General features: G+C 50.0%; 1 protein-coding gene across 4 annotated transcripts in view; it reads right to left on the bottom strand.

The window, feature by feature from the left end:
- CEP164 (centrosomal protein 164) overlaps positions 1-15,045 on the bottom strand; it is a 153,111-nt gene that overhangs the window by 122,394 nt on the left and 15,672 nt on the right. For all 4 annotated transcript variants that reach the window (XM_073585239.1, XM_073585236.1, XM_073585238.1 and 1 more), the window contains exon 4: positions 14,739-14,946. In XM_073585239.1, coding sequence (XP_073441340.1) covers positions 14,739-14,946 — 208 coding nt within the window. The remainder of the gene's footprint in view (positions 1-14,738; positions 14,947-15,045) is intronic.

Here is a 15,045-nt window from a genome sequence, read left to right as displayed (position 1 = left end):
CCTCTTCCTGTACAAGATACATTGACTCGAACGGTCTCCTTCTCCCTATTTTCGTCTTCCCTGGGATTCTGTCTACCTGACACTTGAGACTGTAAGGTACAGAAAAGGTTTGTGGACGTATGATTTTCCTTTCCTTGTGCAGCCTAAACACGCAATACGGAAACAGAATATATTACTATAACAACTGCTGGGAATACTTCTAGATTAACATCTAATTTTAAGCGTCTAGTGGGCGGTCCTATCACTTATAGATTAGTCAATGAGAAGGACCACCCTCTGGACTCCTAAGCTCAAAATTTAAACCAATAAAATTAAAAGTTCTACTGAATCTTTGTCCACAAAACTATATATCAATCTGCTCAGCTCCTAATGCCCGAACCGGAACTGATCAGATCCACCACTGCCACAAAACTGTCACTATTGATGGCTAGAGCCATATTGCTGTATTGTAATTAAGTTCTTGATGCTGAAAACCTCTCCCGTTATGTGTGACAAAAAAAAAGCAAAAACAAAAGCAAAACGATACATGAAGGACTAGGTAGGTGGAGCACCCTTGTCCCAAGACTGGTCTTGCCTTAGGTTCTGCCCATCGGTATGATTGCATCTTCCTACCAGTCACCATCACATCTTCATTGTCAGAAACCTCACGTCCCGCGTGGAACATATGACAGGCACAGTGAAGAAGATGCTAATCTAGTGATCCGATCAGCTTGCAAGCTGTATAGCAAAGAGCTGTCGAGAGCTGCCCTCCTTGCCTAGCAAACCGGCCGCTCTCATAGATGTCAGCAGTGAAAAACGCCTTTAAGGAAGGAAGGGGGAGGAATATGCACAATTCTCGCATAAGGGTCCTTTGCTCTCAGTATAGAAGTTTCATTCTTATGTGTATACAGTACGTACAGTAAAATACTCTGCGGCACATCGTATAAAGTAAATTAGAGAGTCCGTCGGGAGACAGGGAGGCTCTCCTCTCTCATCTACATTACATTTTCCCACCTGAGCTTTCCCCTGGGAATAATGATTTACACTCAGTCATATTTTTAGCTCTTGCCGATTTACAGACAAGATCTGGTCGCAGGTATGTTGGTGCATTTCAGGCTCATTTTACTCTGCATAGGAGTAATTAACGGATAAAAAAGCCTGTACTGAGGAGAGAGCTTCTTGGCAAGTGAGAGACATCCAAGATCAATAGACATCAAGGAAGAATACAGGAATAGCACGTTATTTACTAGCGCATTGATCTGTTGGAGAATGTATGCACCGTCCTGATCCCATCATTTTAAGGAGTGTAACATGACATAAGTATCAGCAGTCACCTACTGTTGTCGATATTTGTTTTACATAGGGGCAGCACAGGATCAGCCGCAGCCGTGACTTTCTGTGCTACTGCCACCATGGCTTCTATCGTTGAGCAGTGATGCCAGTGGTACAGCACGCGATCAAAATGGCCACTGCTTAACATCAGCAATTCTGTGTAAATAAAGCCCAGGAGCGCTGCAGAAGGGTCAGGGCTGGATCACTGGGAGGTGAGTAGGGATGATTTTGTTAAGAGCACCCAGAGAGATCAGGAATGGTGAACGAAAATGACATAGTAGGTGGACGACCAAAAGACTAATCGCACTCCTGAACCACATGGAGAGCTGAGACTGAAATAACAGGATTTTGGTTGCTTACCGTAAAATCTGCTTCTCAGAGTCATGATTGGGGGACACAGAAACCGTGGGTGTGTGCTGCTGTCACTAGGAGGTTGACACTATGCATGAAAAAAATGTTAACTCCGCCTCCACAGTATACACCCCTCCGACCAGTTGTAGGACAATCAGTTAGTAAAAAAGCAGTAGGTGGAGACATTATCATGTAAGTCATCATATATTCATTACACGTAATAAAATCATGGGAGGGCGCTGTGTCCCCCAATGAAGACTCTGAGAAACAGATTTTACGGTACGCAACCAAAATCCTGTTTTCTCTTTCGTCTCATTGGGGGACACAGAAACCGTGGGACATCCAAAAGCAGTGCCTGGGGTGGGAAAAGACAGAAACTTCCTTCAGGCTGGAGAACTCACCACTGCCGCCTGCAAGATTCTTCTGCCTAGGCTGGCGTCCGCTGAAGCGTAGGTATGGTCCTTATAGAACCCTGAAAAGTATGCACAGCTGACCATGTGGTAGCCTTGCACAACTGCATGGCTGATGCCCTGTTGTGTACCACCCAGGAGGCGCCCACCGCCCAGGTTGAATGGGCCTTGACCCCAGCAGGGGACACCCTGTCCTTCACCCGGTAAGCTTCCAGAATTGCCATTCTGATCCAGCGGGCAATTGTTGCCTTAGAGGACGGCAGGCCTCTTCTCGCCCCATTGGGGATAACAAAGAACGAGTCCGTCTTCCTGAAGGGAGCGGTCCTGGCCAGAGAGATCCTTATCGCTCTGACCAGGTCTAGCTTATTCAAAGAACGCTCCAGAGGATGGGTTGGAGCGGGACAAAATGACGGAAGGATTATATCCTGGTTCAGGTGGAAGGCCGATACCACCTTGGGAAGAAAGTTAGGAGGAGGCCGCAAAACAACCTTGTCATTGTGCATAATTAGGAATGGAGGGCGATAGGACAAGGCCGCCAATTCTGAAACCCGCCTAATACAGGTGATGGCTACGAGAAATACCACCTTCCAGGACAACGAAGACATGGGAGCTTCTTGGAGGGGTTCGAAGGGTGAACCTGTCAAGGCTTCCAAGACCAAGTTAAGATCCCATGGAGCCACAGGGGATCTGTAAGGAGGGGCCGCATGTGCCACTCCTTGCAGAAAGGTCTTAACCTGTAAGCGGGAGGCCAAGTTTCTTCGAAAAAATAGAGAGAGCAGATACCTGGCCTTTCAAGGAACTTAGGGCAAAACCACCATCTAACCCTGCCTGGAGAAAGGCTAGGACAGATGGCAGGGAACAGGGCATAAGTGTAATGAGATTAGACTCACACCAGCCAAAATAGGCCTTCGATAATAGACCCTCGATAATAGACCCTGGAAGAGGAAGGCTTCCTAGCCTGAATCATCGTATTAATGACTTGGTCCGAAAAACCCGCTGCTCTCAGTATTGTGGTTTCAAAGGCCATGCCGTGAAATTGAGCAACCGAGAATTGGTGGTAGAACGGCCCCTGAGCCAGGAGATCTGGTCTGTCGGGGAGTCTCCAGGGGGTGCCTGTGAGAAGATTGATAATTTCTGCGAACCAGGCCCTCCTGGGCCAGTACGGGGCGATCAATATGACCGGCACCCCTTCCGCCTTGATCTTCTTTAGCAGTCTGGGCAGAAGAGGAAGGGGAGGGAACAGGTAAGGGTGTCTGAACTGTGTCCAGGGAATGACCAGCGTGTCGACCCCTATTGCTAGAGGATCGCGGTATCTTGAGACAAACTGTTGGACCCTCCTGTTCTGCCGCGATGCCAAGAGATCCACATCTGGAGTTCCCCATAGCTGGCATATCTGACGGAACACATCCTGGTGTAAGGACCATTCTCCTGCCGCGAGCCCCTACCGACTGAGGAAGTCGTCAGCCCTGTTGTCTGTGCTGGGAATGTAAACTGCCGAAATTGCAGGAATTGCGGTTTCTGCCCAGTTGAAGATTCTGAATACTTCGGCCAGTGCCAGGGGACTTCTGGTTCCCCCTTGGTGATTGACGTAGCTTGAATCCGGACTGGCTGGTTGTTGAGGTATCTTTCCCAATGTAGAAGTGCTAGAAAGACTGCCCTCAGATCTAGAATGTTGATTGGATTCTTGCCTCGACCATCATCCCTGGACCGTCAGGTGGCGGAATACCGCACCCCAGCACAGGAGACTGGCATCTGTAGTTACTACCTGCCAGTGGACAGGGGGAAAAGGTCGACCCAGGTGAACATGGGGGGGGGGGGGGTCAGCCACCACTTGAGGGACTCCCTGGTCTGAATGGAAGGGAGGAAGGGGCGACCCAGCGAAGAGATGGACCTGTCCCACTGAAGGAGGATGTTCCTCTGCAATATACTGGAACGGAACAGGGCAAAGGGTATTGCCTCTGAAGCTGCCACCATCCTTCCCAGGACTCTCATGGCGGCGTGAAAGGATAGAAGCCGGAATTTCAACAGAGAGCGAATTCCCTGCTGGAGAAAGACCCTCGAGCGGTGGGTGTCGATTACCATCCCTAAGAATTCTAGGCGTTGTGTTGGCGTTAGGTGGGATTTCTCCCTGTTCATGATCAAACCAAACTGGGACAGCATGTTTAAAACTACCGCTAGATTTTCCTGGGCCTGAGCTACTGAATTCTGCCAGACATCTCTGAAGAGGAGAAGGCGGCCTCCTAGTCTGGGAGATATACTGGGAAGCGAGTTGGACTCCCTGCTGGCGTCAGGCTGAAATGGCTCTGCCCGACACTGACCTGGTAGCTCTGCTGTTGGAACTGCGGGAATGCCATGACAGGGTGGCCCAAAATGATACCTTCCTCCTATCTCTCAGTGCTTGCGACCTCTGCGGGCCCTGAGCATAAGTGCCTGTCGCTGGGGTACGGCGAAAGGGCTGAGCCCTACGTTTGAAAACATATCGACTAGGCTTGGCCTGAGAGAGAAGGGAGCTTGTATCCCCCGTTGCATCCTTAATGATTTGATCTAACATTGGCCCAAAGAGCCGGGTGTCCTGAAACGTCAAGTTGGTCAGTGATTTCTTTGAGGAAAAATCAGCCAGCCAGCCAAGCCTTTAGCCAGACCGTCCGCCGGACGGCTACCAAGTTACTGGATGCTTGAGCTGCGCAAGACGCGCCATCCAGGGCTGCGGATATCACATACCTCCCGGCATGAGAAATTTGATCTGTGAACTCCACTAGATCTGCTGGTGGGGCCCCGGCCAATATTCCCTGTCTAAGCTGTTTGGCCCATTCTGTAACAGACTTAGCTACCCAGACTGAGGCGAAGGCTGGACACAATGTAGAGGCTGCTGCCTCAAAAGCAGATTTTGTCAGGGATTCTATCCTCCTATCATTGGGATCTTTTAGGGCTGCCCCACTGGCGAGTGGGAGGACTGTATTGGTAGCGAGTCTGGACACTGGGGGGTCCACCGAAGGGGAGGCGGTCCAGTTGGCGGTGAGATCTGGAGAAAAGGGATAAAGAATCCCAAAACGACTTCCTCTCTGAAACCGCCTGGTTGGGTTCTCCCTTTCCATGGCCAACACTTCCTCAAAATCCTTGTGGGAGGCGAAGACCCTAGAAGGGGACTTATGACGCTTAAATGAGAAAACCTGATCATTAGGTTTTGATGTGGTGTCCCCAATGTTAAAGGTCTCATTGATTGCGGCAATGAGGCCCTGAACCATATCCTTGACCTGGGACTGTTCTGGCCCGTACTCAGAACCCTCCTCTGAGTGTGTCTCTGATAATGCCTCGCCTGATTCCGGGGATGAGGACCGGGAGGAGGCAGACGGCCAGAGGAATTCTGGCGGAGAGATGGAGTGAGAAGGGGACCTGGGTTGGTGGTCTTGTATAAACCTTTTACGGCCCCTAGAAGGCCCAAAAGGAGGCTCCTTTGGTGCTCCTGAGTCTACTGGAGTCTGAAGTGGCAATCTGTTAAGCACCGTTACCAAGGTCTGTGATACCATGGTAAGGTCAGCCACGGACTTAGATAAGGAAGAGGCCCATCCTGGACACTCGCTGTCTCCCGTGGCAATGGATGGCCTCTGGGCGGCAGGCAAGGTGGCTTCCTCCTGCTCCAGGGGTAATGTGGGAGCTCTGACAGGCAAAACGTGGGGGCTGCACCTGCTCTCTAGTGTAGGTGACACCGTAGGTCTGCTGCAATCTGAGCAGAGTGGCGATGACTGACCTGAAGGAAACCTGACATTGCATTTGGTACATACAAAATATTTGACCAAGGTCACTGAAGCGGATGTGGAGGAGGAGCGGGACTGCTCTCCCTTGGGCATACTGACAGGTTTTACCTGGTGCCGATCATCGGGGGTAGAAAGCGGAGTGAGGGAGCAACCTGCAGAGCAGTACTCACATACCCACGACCTGTGTCCCCACCGCAGCTGCCGCCCGAAAGCTGATAGAGAGAGCGAGGTGAACAGCCCTGCCGCTGCCTAGAAGCCTTATGAAATCCCAGCCCGGAAGTGGTGGGTGGGGCCCTGCTCCGGCCTCCTGTAGCACCAAGATGGCGCTGGTACAGGAAGAGGAAGCGGGGGGTGGAGCCTGCCAGGAGCCGGAATCTGGCGTCGGCCATGCTGGGCTCCTGCTGGAGCCCAGGGCCATAACGCTGCCACGCGAGGAGGCTGGAGCCGCGCTGCACCGCGTGCTTGAAAGTAAGTGTTGGCTCTTAACATAAGTACAGAGCCCTGGGCTGTAAGCCCGAGCTGATTACAGCGGTCACATTCAGCCAGAGCGGCTGGTGAGCAGATCATACAACGCTGCAGCCTCTTACCTCCAGTTCACCCCGTAACAGGGATCGGTTATCTGCATGAAAAGATTGCTGTACCAAACCTTTTCTGCAGGGCGTCTCTCTCGATCATCAGGCTCTGGTGGGCGAGTGATGGGAGACAAAGGTCAGGACCAGGAGCTGCCACCTGAACACGAGTCCTGTGTTAGGGGATAGGGTCCTGCCCATGGGATTCATGAGGATACGGGGTTGCAGTACACGCCGTACTCATGATCCCGGTGTGGGAATACAGATGTAGCAAATCTACTCTGTATCCCTCCATGTTTACCTGAAAAGGAATGACGCACATTGAGGTAGGCATGGGTCTGCGAGAGACCCCTGTCCACCTCCTGCTGACACTAAGCAAAACTGATTGTCCTACAGCCGGTCGGAGGGGTGCATACTGCAGAGGCGGAGTTAACATTTTTTCATGCATAGTGTCAACCTCCTAGTGACAGCAGCACACACCCACGGTTTCTGTGTCCCCCAATGAGACGAAAGAGAAATACCATTACAGTTAACAGGGTGTATATATGTATCCAGCTCCATGTTTGAGATCCTAGTGTTGAAGAGGCATGGGTCTTCTTAAAACGTTGGTACATTTACAAATTCGTCCATAACTGAAAGATAGGATAATGGACTCGTACTTGATCACGGTCGTAGTTGTTTTTTTTTTTCTTTTAGATTTCAAATATCAATGGGATTACTTTCACTGCTTTCTGATTGGAAAAAAGGTGATCCTAATGCTTCCTTATGGTACATAAACTTCAAGATTGGTGTCCATGGAGCGGTCGGCCCAAGGCGTTGTTACAATTGCATCGTCTTTCTATTGCAGAATTCATCGCTGCTTTGTTTTACAAACACTGCCTTTAATATTGGGGTGTGTTTTATTGTGATGTCACGGTAGCACAGCGAGAAAAATTCTCACGGTGCAGCGCTGAGCTCAGAGTGTTATCCCGGTGAACTGCGATGAACTCTCCTCTGCACTGTGAGACTTTTTCCTCACTATGCTTGCGGTGATCTCACCGAGGTCCCCGCAGTTCAGGGGGTCTGACTGGGGACTCAGGATCAGTGACCGGCAGTAAGCTTGATGACGTCATCGCTGCTCACTGATATTGCGCTCACAGCAGCTCATTCCTTAGTGTTTCTCAGCCTGGACGGTTGCATCTTGGCATCGTACATGTTGAAAATGGTTTATCCCCAGACTAAAATTACGGCGTGGGACAGAATGACGGACAGGTGCGCGACACTGTTGTTTTTTTATTTTTGTTTTATTACAGGAAATGAGGGCATCAATGGAATGAGCGTTAACTGTGTTTGTTATTTTTAAATAAAAAAGAAAAGTGTGTTTTGTTTTATTTCAAATAAAGACTTTTATTCTGGATGTCTTTATTCACCATATAACTAAAGGATTAGTAATGGATAGGTGTCTAATAGATGCCTCTCCATTACTAAGCCGTGGGCTTGATGTCACCGGACAGTACAAAGGTGACATCAACCCCACAAATATGAACTCCACTTGCCATCGCTACAGGGTAAGTGGGAAGAGCCGGGCAAAGCGCCAGAATTGGCGCATCTAAGAGATGTGAATTGTCTGGGCAGCTGCGAGCTGCTATTTTTAGGCTGGGGGGGCAATATCCATGGCCCCTTACCAGCCTGAGAATACCAGCCCCCAGTTGTCTGCTTTTGCTTAGCTAGTTGTCAAAAATGGGGGGTACCACGGAGTTTATTTTTTAAAATTATTTATTTACATAATTTTAAAAAAAAACAGCGTGGGGATGCTGTTTTTTCATTATTATTTATTTAGAGTGCAGGCTGATGAGTACTCCCATCAGCCGCCGCCTGTTCTTGCTGTTATTAGCAGTAAGGCTGGAGTCACACTTAACGTCTAAAAATACGATCCGTATTTTACAGTCGTAATACGCAGAAATGTTCCCTGAACAGTGATACGTATGTGAAGGAAGATGAACTAATAAGCGTGGGAAAGTTTCTGAACTTTTTCCCATGCTCATTAGTTCACATCCAGTCAGCCAGGGACTGCGCGCAGCCTCACTGACTATCGCTGACGTGCAAGTGACAACTTTTAGTGACCAAGTCTTATTACAGCATATGATATAACAAACAGGGGGGGAACTAACCGTGCTGTCAGGATGGACTCATGGAAACCTAATTACTGGTAGGTCTAATACCTATTTTCCAGGATGGTCCTCCTGACAGCACCATGGAGAATACCAAAGTACCTCCTTAGGGTGGGATTACTGACTGGAGAACCTTTCTCCCGAAAGCAGTGTGCTGGCCAGATAACACGGCTAGTTTGTAATGCCTGCAAAATGTGTCGACCCTGGCCCAGGTCACCGCCCTGCATATCTGCTCTAGAGATGCTCCTGTTTGTTCTCTCGGCCCAAGAGGCTGAAATGGCTCTGGTAGAATGGGCTTTTACCCTATCTGGGGAATCTACCCCTTCTGATCTACAGGTGTTAGAAATTATGGTGGTAATCCACCTTGCGATAGACACTTTTGAAGCTTTTCCCCTTGATTTTACCCCCGAACAGGATGAACAAGTTAGGGTCCCTTCTCCAGCTACGAGTGGCCTGCAGATAATCAATGACCGCCCGTCTAACGTGCAGAGTGCAAGGCCTGCTCTTTTCATTTGAGGGGTTCTCGCAGAAGGAGGGTAATACTATTTCCTGGTTTAGGTTTTGGCCGGAGGCTACCTTGGGCATAAAAGATGGATCCAGTCATTAAACTATGCGATCCTCCCATATCTATACCTCTTCTGATCTACAGGTCTCTAGTGGACAGAGCCTGAATCTCAACTGCTCTCTTAGCCGTGGTAATGGCCACCAGGAATGCAGTCTTCCATGTGCGAGCTGAAATGGGCATGTCTCCTCCTGGAACATAGGGTTCCTTACAAAGAACCCTGAGGACCAAGCTTAGATCCCAGGGGGTTGTTAACTGTCTGATTGCAGGGCGCAGTCTCTGGATAGCCTTTACGAACCTAACTACCCACAGGTAAGAGGCCAGTGGGTAGTCCAAGTAGGTAGTCCGTGCCGACATTTGGACCTTTAGGGTGCTGGGCCTAAGGCCTTTATTAAACCTTGCCTGAAAGTCTAGGACCCCTGGGATATGGGGACACCTGCTATGAAGTCGGACCTGCCACCTTCCAGACAGAACCTCTTCCAGATCTTGTAATAGATTGCCGAGGTCATCGTCTTTCTGCTGGCCTGGATAGTAGATATGACATGGTCCGACAAGCCCCGGGCCTTCAGGATGATCCCGCTCAGGATCCATGCTGACAGGTGTAATCTTCCCGGATTCTGGTGGAAGACTGGACCCTGGTGGATAATGTCTCTTCTTAAAGGAAGCTCGATTGGATTCTCTACGGTCATGGTTCCCAGTCGTGGGAACCAACTCCTCTTCGGCCAGAATGGAGCGATCTGCACAACCTTTGCCCGATCCTCTTGAATCTTCCTGAGCACCGATGGAATGATTGCCAATGGTGGGAAGGCGTAGGGGAGTGGTTCGTCCCATCTCTGACTCAGAGCATCGACCGCCTCCAGCATGTCCAATGGATTTAGTGAATAGAACCTAGGTACCTTCAAATTTTTTCTCGTAGCGAACATGTCTATCCGGGGGGGATCTTCCAGCGGTGACACAGGTACTGAAATATCTCCTGGTTCAACTTCCACTCGGTTGGGCAAATACTTTGCCTGCTTAGGTAATCTGATACGACATTCTGCGAGCCTTCTAGATGTACCGCAGTTACCAAGAGAACTGTATTCTCTGCCCAGGAAAATATCCTTTCTGCCAGGTCCTGTAGCGCTCTGTGTCTGGGGCCTCCCTGGTGCCTCAGAAATGAAACTGCTGTTACATTGTTCGATAGTATTCTTACGTGCTGGTTCATCAGTCGTGACCGGTTTCTTCTTAGGGCCTCCCATACTGCACACAGCTCTCTGTAGTTGGAGGACCTGCGGCTGATATCTTCGGGCCATTTGCCCTGGAGGATTCTTCCTTCTAGGTAGGCTCCCCATCCCCACGTGCTAGCATCTGTGGTGATCACCACACAAGAGATCTACAGGACGTCTTTTCTTAGGTTCCTGTGCTGAGTCCACCAGAGTAGTGATCTTCTTACCGCTGCAGACATAATGTCTTGTCTAGAGAGGCCTGACGACGATTTCATGATGACAGGATCTCCCTATGCAAAGGCCTTGAGGGGGCCTGCGCCCACCTGACGCAGGGGATGCACGCCGTCATCAGACCTAGCACCTTCATGTCTGATCTTATGGTGGTATGATGACTTAGTAACTCGCCGACTCTGCTCTGTACCGTGTCCTGCTTCTCTTCGGTAAAAATGATGTTCTGCGTCTGGAATCCAGAAGTAACCCTAAGAATACCTTTCGGGATTCTGGTGTTAGATCTGACTTCTGACGGTTTTTCGACAAGCCGAGGAATTCCATAACTGAAATGGTCCGATCTCTGAGCTGGGCCAAAGTTTCTGCTGATCCTGCCACCAGGAGGAAGTCGTCCAGGTAAAGTATGATTGTGACTCCGTGGCTTTTTAGGTAGGCCACCACCTCCGATACCAGCTTTGTAAATCCGATACCAGCTTTGTAAATATCCTGAGAGCTGAGGCCAGGCCTAACGGGAGGCACTGGAACTGAAAGGTATGGTTTGGCATTCATTCCTGTGAAGCCGGGTGGACCGGGACCTGGTAATAGGCACTCTTCAGGTCAAGAGGGCACATCACCAAATCCCTGTCTATGAGATGGACTGTCGACCTTATTGACTCCATCCTTAACCTCTTGTACCTGACCCAAGTGTGTAGAGGTTTCAAGTTTATGATTGTGCGTGCTTCCCCCAAAGGTTTCATGATTGAGAACAGGGAGGAGTAGTGACCTCTGCCTACTTCTTCCTGGGGAACTGGAACTATGACCTCTGAGCTAGCCAGCTCCTGGCGGTCCGCAAGCATGGCGGAGTCTGCTGTCACTGTAGTAGGGGTTATGTATCTCTGGGGAGGAGAAGAAGTAAGCTCTATTCTGTAGCCCTCTGCAATGTTCTTTAGGACCCACTTGTTTTTGGTGATTTAGCTCCAGTTTCCAGCAAAGTATCTGAGCCTACCCCCGATACAGATGGCGTCATTGCCTTTTAGATCTAGGGCCTGACCCAAAAAGGGAGCTCCTACCCCTCCCGCTCTGACTATAGGAACTTCTATAAGGTCCTCTACTGGACCTTCCCTGACCTCTGTAGTCAGACAGCCTGCAGGTGGGCACCGCTCTCTGAAAGGGCTGTATCCTTTTGGGTCTGTCCTCGGGGAACCCCTTTTTCCTATCGGATGCGAGCTCTAGAATGTCATCTAAAGCTTGCCCGAATACTCTAGACCCTGAGAAGGGGATGGAGCATAGCTTGTTCTTGGAGGCATTATCCCCCCACCAAGTTTTCAGCCAGATGGCCCTACGGATCACATTGGACAGGGAACTGTTTCTGGCAGCAAACCTTACTGACTCAGCCGAAGTATCGGCCAAGAAGGCAGTGGCGGACTTCATAAGGAGAAGAGAAGCTATAATCTCCGCTCTAGGGGTCTTATTGGAAAGTTGTTCCTCCAATTGTCCCATCCTTAGGAACATGGACCTAGCCACGGAGGTGGCCGCTATATTTGTTCTGATCAGGGCCGCAGATGACTCCCAAACCCATCTCAGGAGAATGTCTGCCTTTCGGTCCATTGGGTCCCTTAGGCTTGACGAGTCCTCGAATGAGATGGAAGTCTTTTTAGCGAGCTTAGCCACTGGTACATCAATCTTCGGTATTTCTTCCCACGTTTTAATGTCGTCTGGATCGAAAGGTAGGCAACCCTTAAAGTCATGGGACAGCACCAGCCGACGTTCCGCATCCTTCCAATACCATGGCTCGAATGTGGTCACTTATTGGGAACACCATCTGCTTCTGAGATGTAAGGCCCCCCGAACATTAGGTCCTGTCTGGACTGTGGCCTAGTGACCTACTCTATTTGAATAGTATTCCTCACGGCCCGCACCAGCTCCTCTGTATCTTCTACTGGGAATAGGTACTTCCTGCCTCGTTCCTGGCTTTCTAGCGGTAGTTCGCCCTCCTCTTGGTCTGAGCCCTGTAGGTCTGATTCCTCGTCAGTTCCAGCTCTCTCTGTTCTGTTTCCCACCTAGGTCTTTTATGGCTCGGACCTGGACTAGGGGGTTGCTGGTGTGGGAGACTGGCCCAGGGTGGCCTGCACTTCCTCCTGGATCAGAGTCCTCATTTCAGACAGGAGGGACAGCAGCTCTTCCCTTACAACTCTGGACGTGCAGGGACCGCAAAGAGCTTTGCCGTAAGTGTCAGCCAACTTCAAATGACATATGGGGCATCGGTTGGACCTTGAGGCCTTGCCGGATCGCTTAGCCGTGGGCAGGGGTGCTGCTGGGGTTCCCTTACCCTAAATGGCACAAGAATGGGAATAGTCAGTGCTAGGTGCCCTGATGCTAGACGGGTGTTGAGGGCTAAGTGAGTGCTGGGGAATGAGTGCTAGGGGATGTTAGCTCTGCGCCAGGTGCACTTACCCCTGCATTCTCAACCTTGTCCGCCTCCATCGCGCTGCATTCTCTTTTCTCCACGAGCACCAGGAAGCCTGACTGCTGCCTGTCTCGTACCGCTACTCTTGCGTTTCACGACCTGGAATGCACGCTGCTTCCTTATTCCGGTGTATCTGATGTCACCGGAACAATGACTCCTTCTCCTCCTATCACGGTGTCCCTACCGCGTTCCACGATGTGGAACGCACGCTCGTCCTGGACGCCCGTGTCGTCACCGAAAGTGCGACCATCGCCGCCTCAACTTCCAGAAGTGAAGGCCCGCAGTATGGCGCCTAGCAGAGAGCCTCCCTCTGGGAGGAGCGGCTCTACCCAGGAGCCCGTCCGCTCCCTGATCTTTGGGGCAGAGGGACTTCCCCACCGGGGAGTTTCGGCCCTGAGCCACTTGACAGGGGGAAGGGTATTGGACCAGCCGCACGATCCCCCTGAGCCCTCCAGTAAGCTGCGCAGCGCTGCTCTCATGTGTCCCTCCATGCAGGGACAGGAAAAACACTGAGGGAAAAGGGGTGGGACCTTTTAACCTCTCTGTGTGCATTCCTGTCCCTACAAGGAGGAGGAGAAGGACATCCTCCATGGTGCTGTCAGGAGGGATGTCCTGGAAAAGGGGGGCAAGTTGAACCTTTGTGTTTTTGTTTTTTTTTATAAAAATTTTCTTTTATTTTATTTAGGAGACATGAAGCTGTGATCTTCTGATTTCCTGTGCTATACATAGCGGTCGTCGTGACAAATCATCGGTGCCACACAATCACGATTGGTGTGCTGATGGGTGGGCTGAACGATGCGCTCCCAGTCTGTGCGTGTTATATGCTGCTGTGACTGATGGCGGCATTTAACTGATTAACAGCTGAGGGTGGATCAAGTGCTGTTAGAGGCATTTGATGGTTGATTAGATCAGCCATCGAGTGTGAAGAAAGATACAGGCTCAGAGTTCGAACCCGCATCAAAGGAAGGGACATGGCCGATGATGTAAATACACGTCATCAATCGTGAAGGGGTTAAAGGAAACCAGTCATCACTTTCATTGAAGCCTGAGCTGAGCTGGATCGGCATGATTGACAGGTTTATTCTTATGCGCAAACAGGAAAAAGATCAAACAATCCCTCCTAGCTTGGTGGAGAAAAACTGGAGGTGAGACGCTTATCAGACACTTCTTCTCAAGCCCGTACTGTTCTCCCCATGCCAGTCTCATTTTTAAAACACTGTTTCAGGGTAACACATAGCTCCCATGATACCGGAACCATGGGCAGAATCAAATCCCAACAGAGGCCCTCTCTACACAGATTCCCTTTAAAGAGGGTTTCCAGTCCGTTTTTAATGTTTTGCAAATGAGTCCAGTGTGGTCTTTAACTTAAAAAATAAATGATACTCACCTTGAGAACCTCCCACTGGTCCAACATAAGGCTGCCCAGGCTCTCCCATGGTCTCCTCGCTTCCTCTTCTGGCAGGTGACACCACACAACCGCTGCAGACACATATCAGAGGCTGCAGTGGTGTGGACGAACATCATGGGGTCAGAACAGGAGTACTTTTGTTGAGCTAAAGGCCATGATGGGCTCATTTAATAAAAAGAAATAGGGTGGACAACTCATGTGTCTATGGTGGAGAATACACACTACAAAAGAAGTTCAGCAATCCTTCAGGTAAATTCCAAAGACGACTGACTTATAACCCCACCAAACTACCTACAATGACTTGTTTACTCTTTAAAGGTCCCCGGTAGGATCCTTCACTCACCGTCGCAGGTTTAGGAAGTTCCTTCGCCTTCCTGTCTTTCTTTTTTTCCTTCTTCTTTTTCTTCTCTCGCTTCTTTACACCACTTTGGCTTTGCAGCTTTGCTCGCTCCTCTATGACCAGTTCTCTGTAATGTTCATCTATTGGATGTTCCCACGTGGATTGACCGGTGGCAAAGTTGAAATAATAGACTTCTTTGGTGACATCCTGGCTGAAAGACAAACAAGAGCGGCGGAGAGATGGTAAGTCGCCTCGTAGGACTGTAGTCTTTCCATCAGGCATTATGGTAGTTGTCTGGTAAAAACAAATG

Source organism: Dendrobates tinctorius, unplaced genomic scaffold (genome assembly GCF_039654945.1).
Source record: "Dendrobates tinctorius isolate UK_male_01 unplaced genomic scaffold, ASM3965494v1 ptg000086l, whole genome shotgun sequence".
Classification (NCBI taxonomy): Eukaryota; Metazoa; Chordata; class Amphibia; order Anura; family Dendrobatidae; genus Dendrobates; species Dendrobates tinctorius.
Note: the sequence above shows the minus strand (reverse complement) of the source record. Positions and strands in the feature narration are given on the sequence as shown.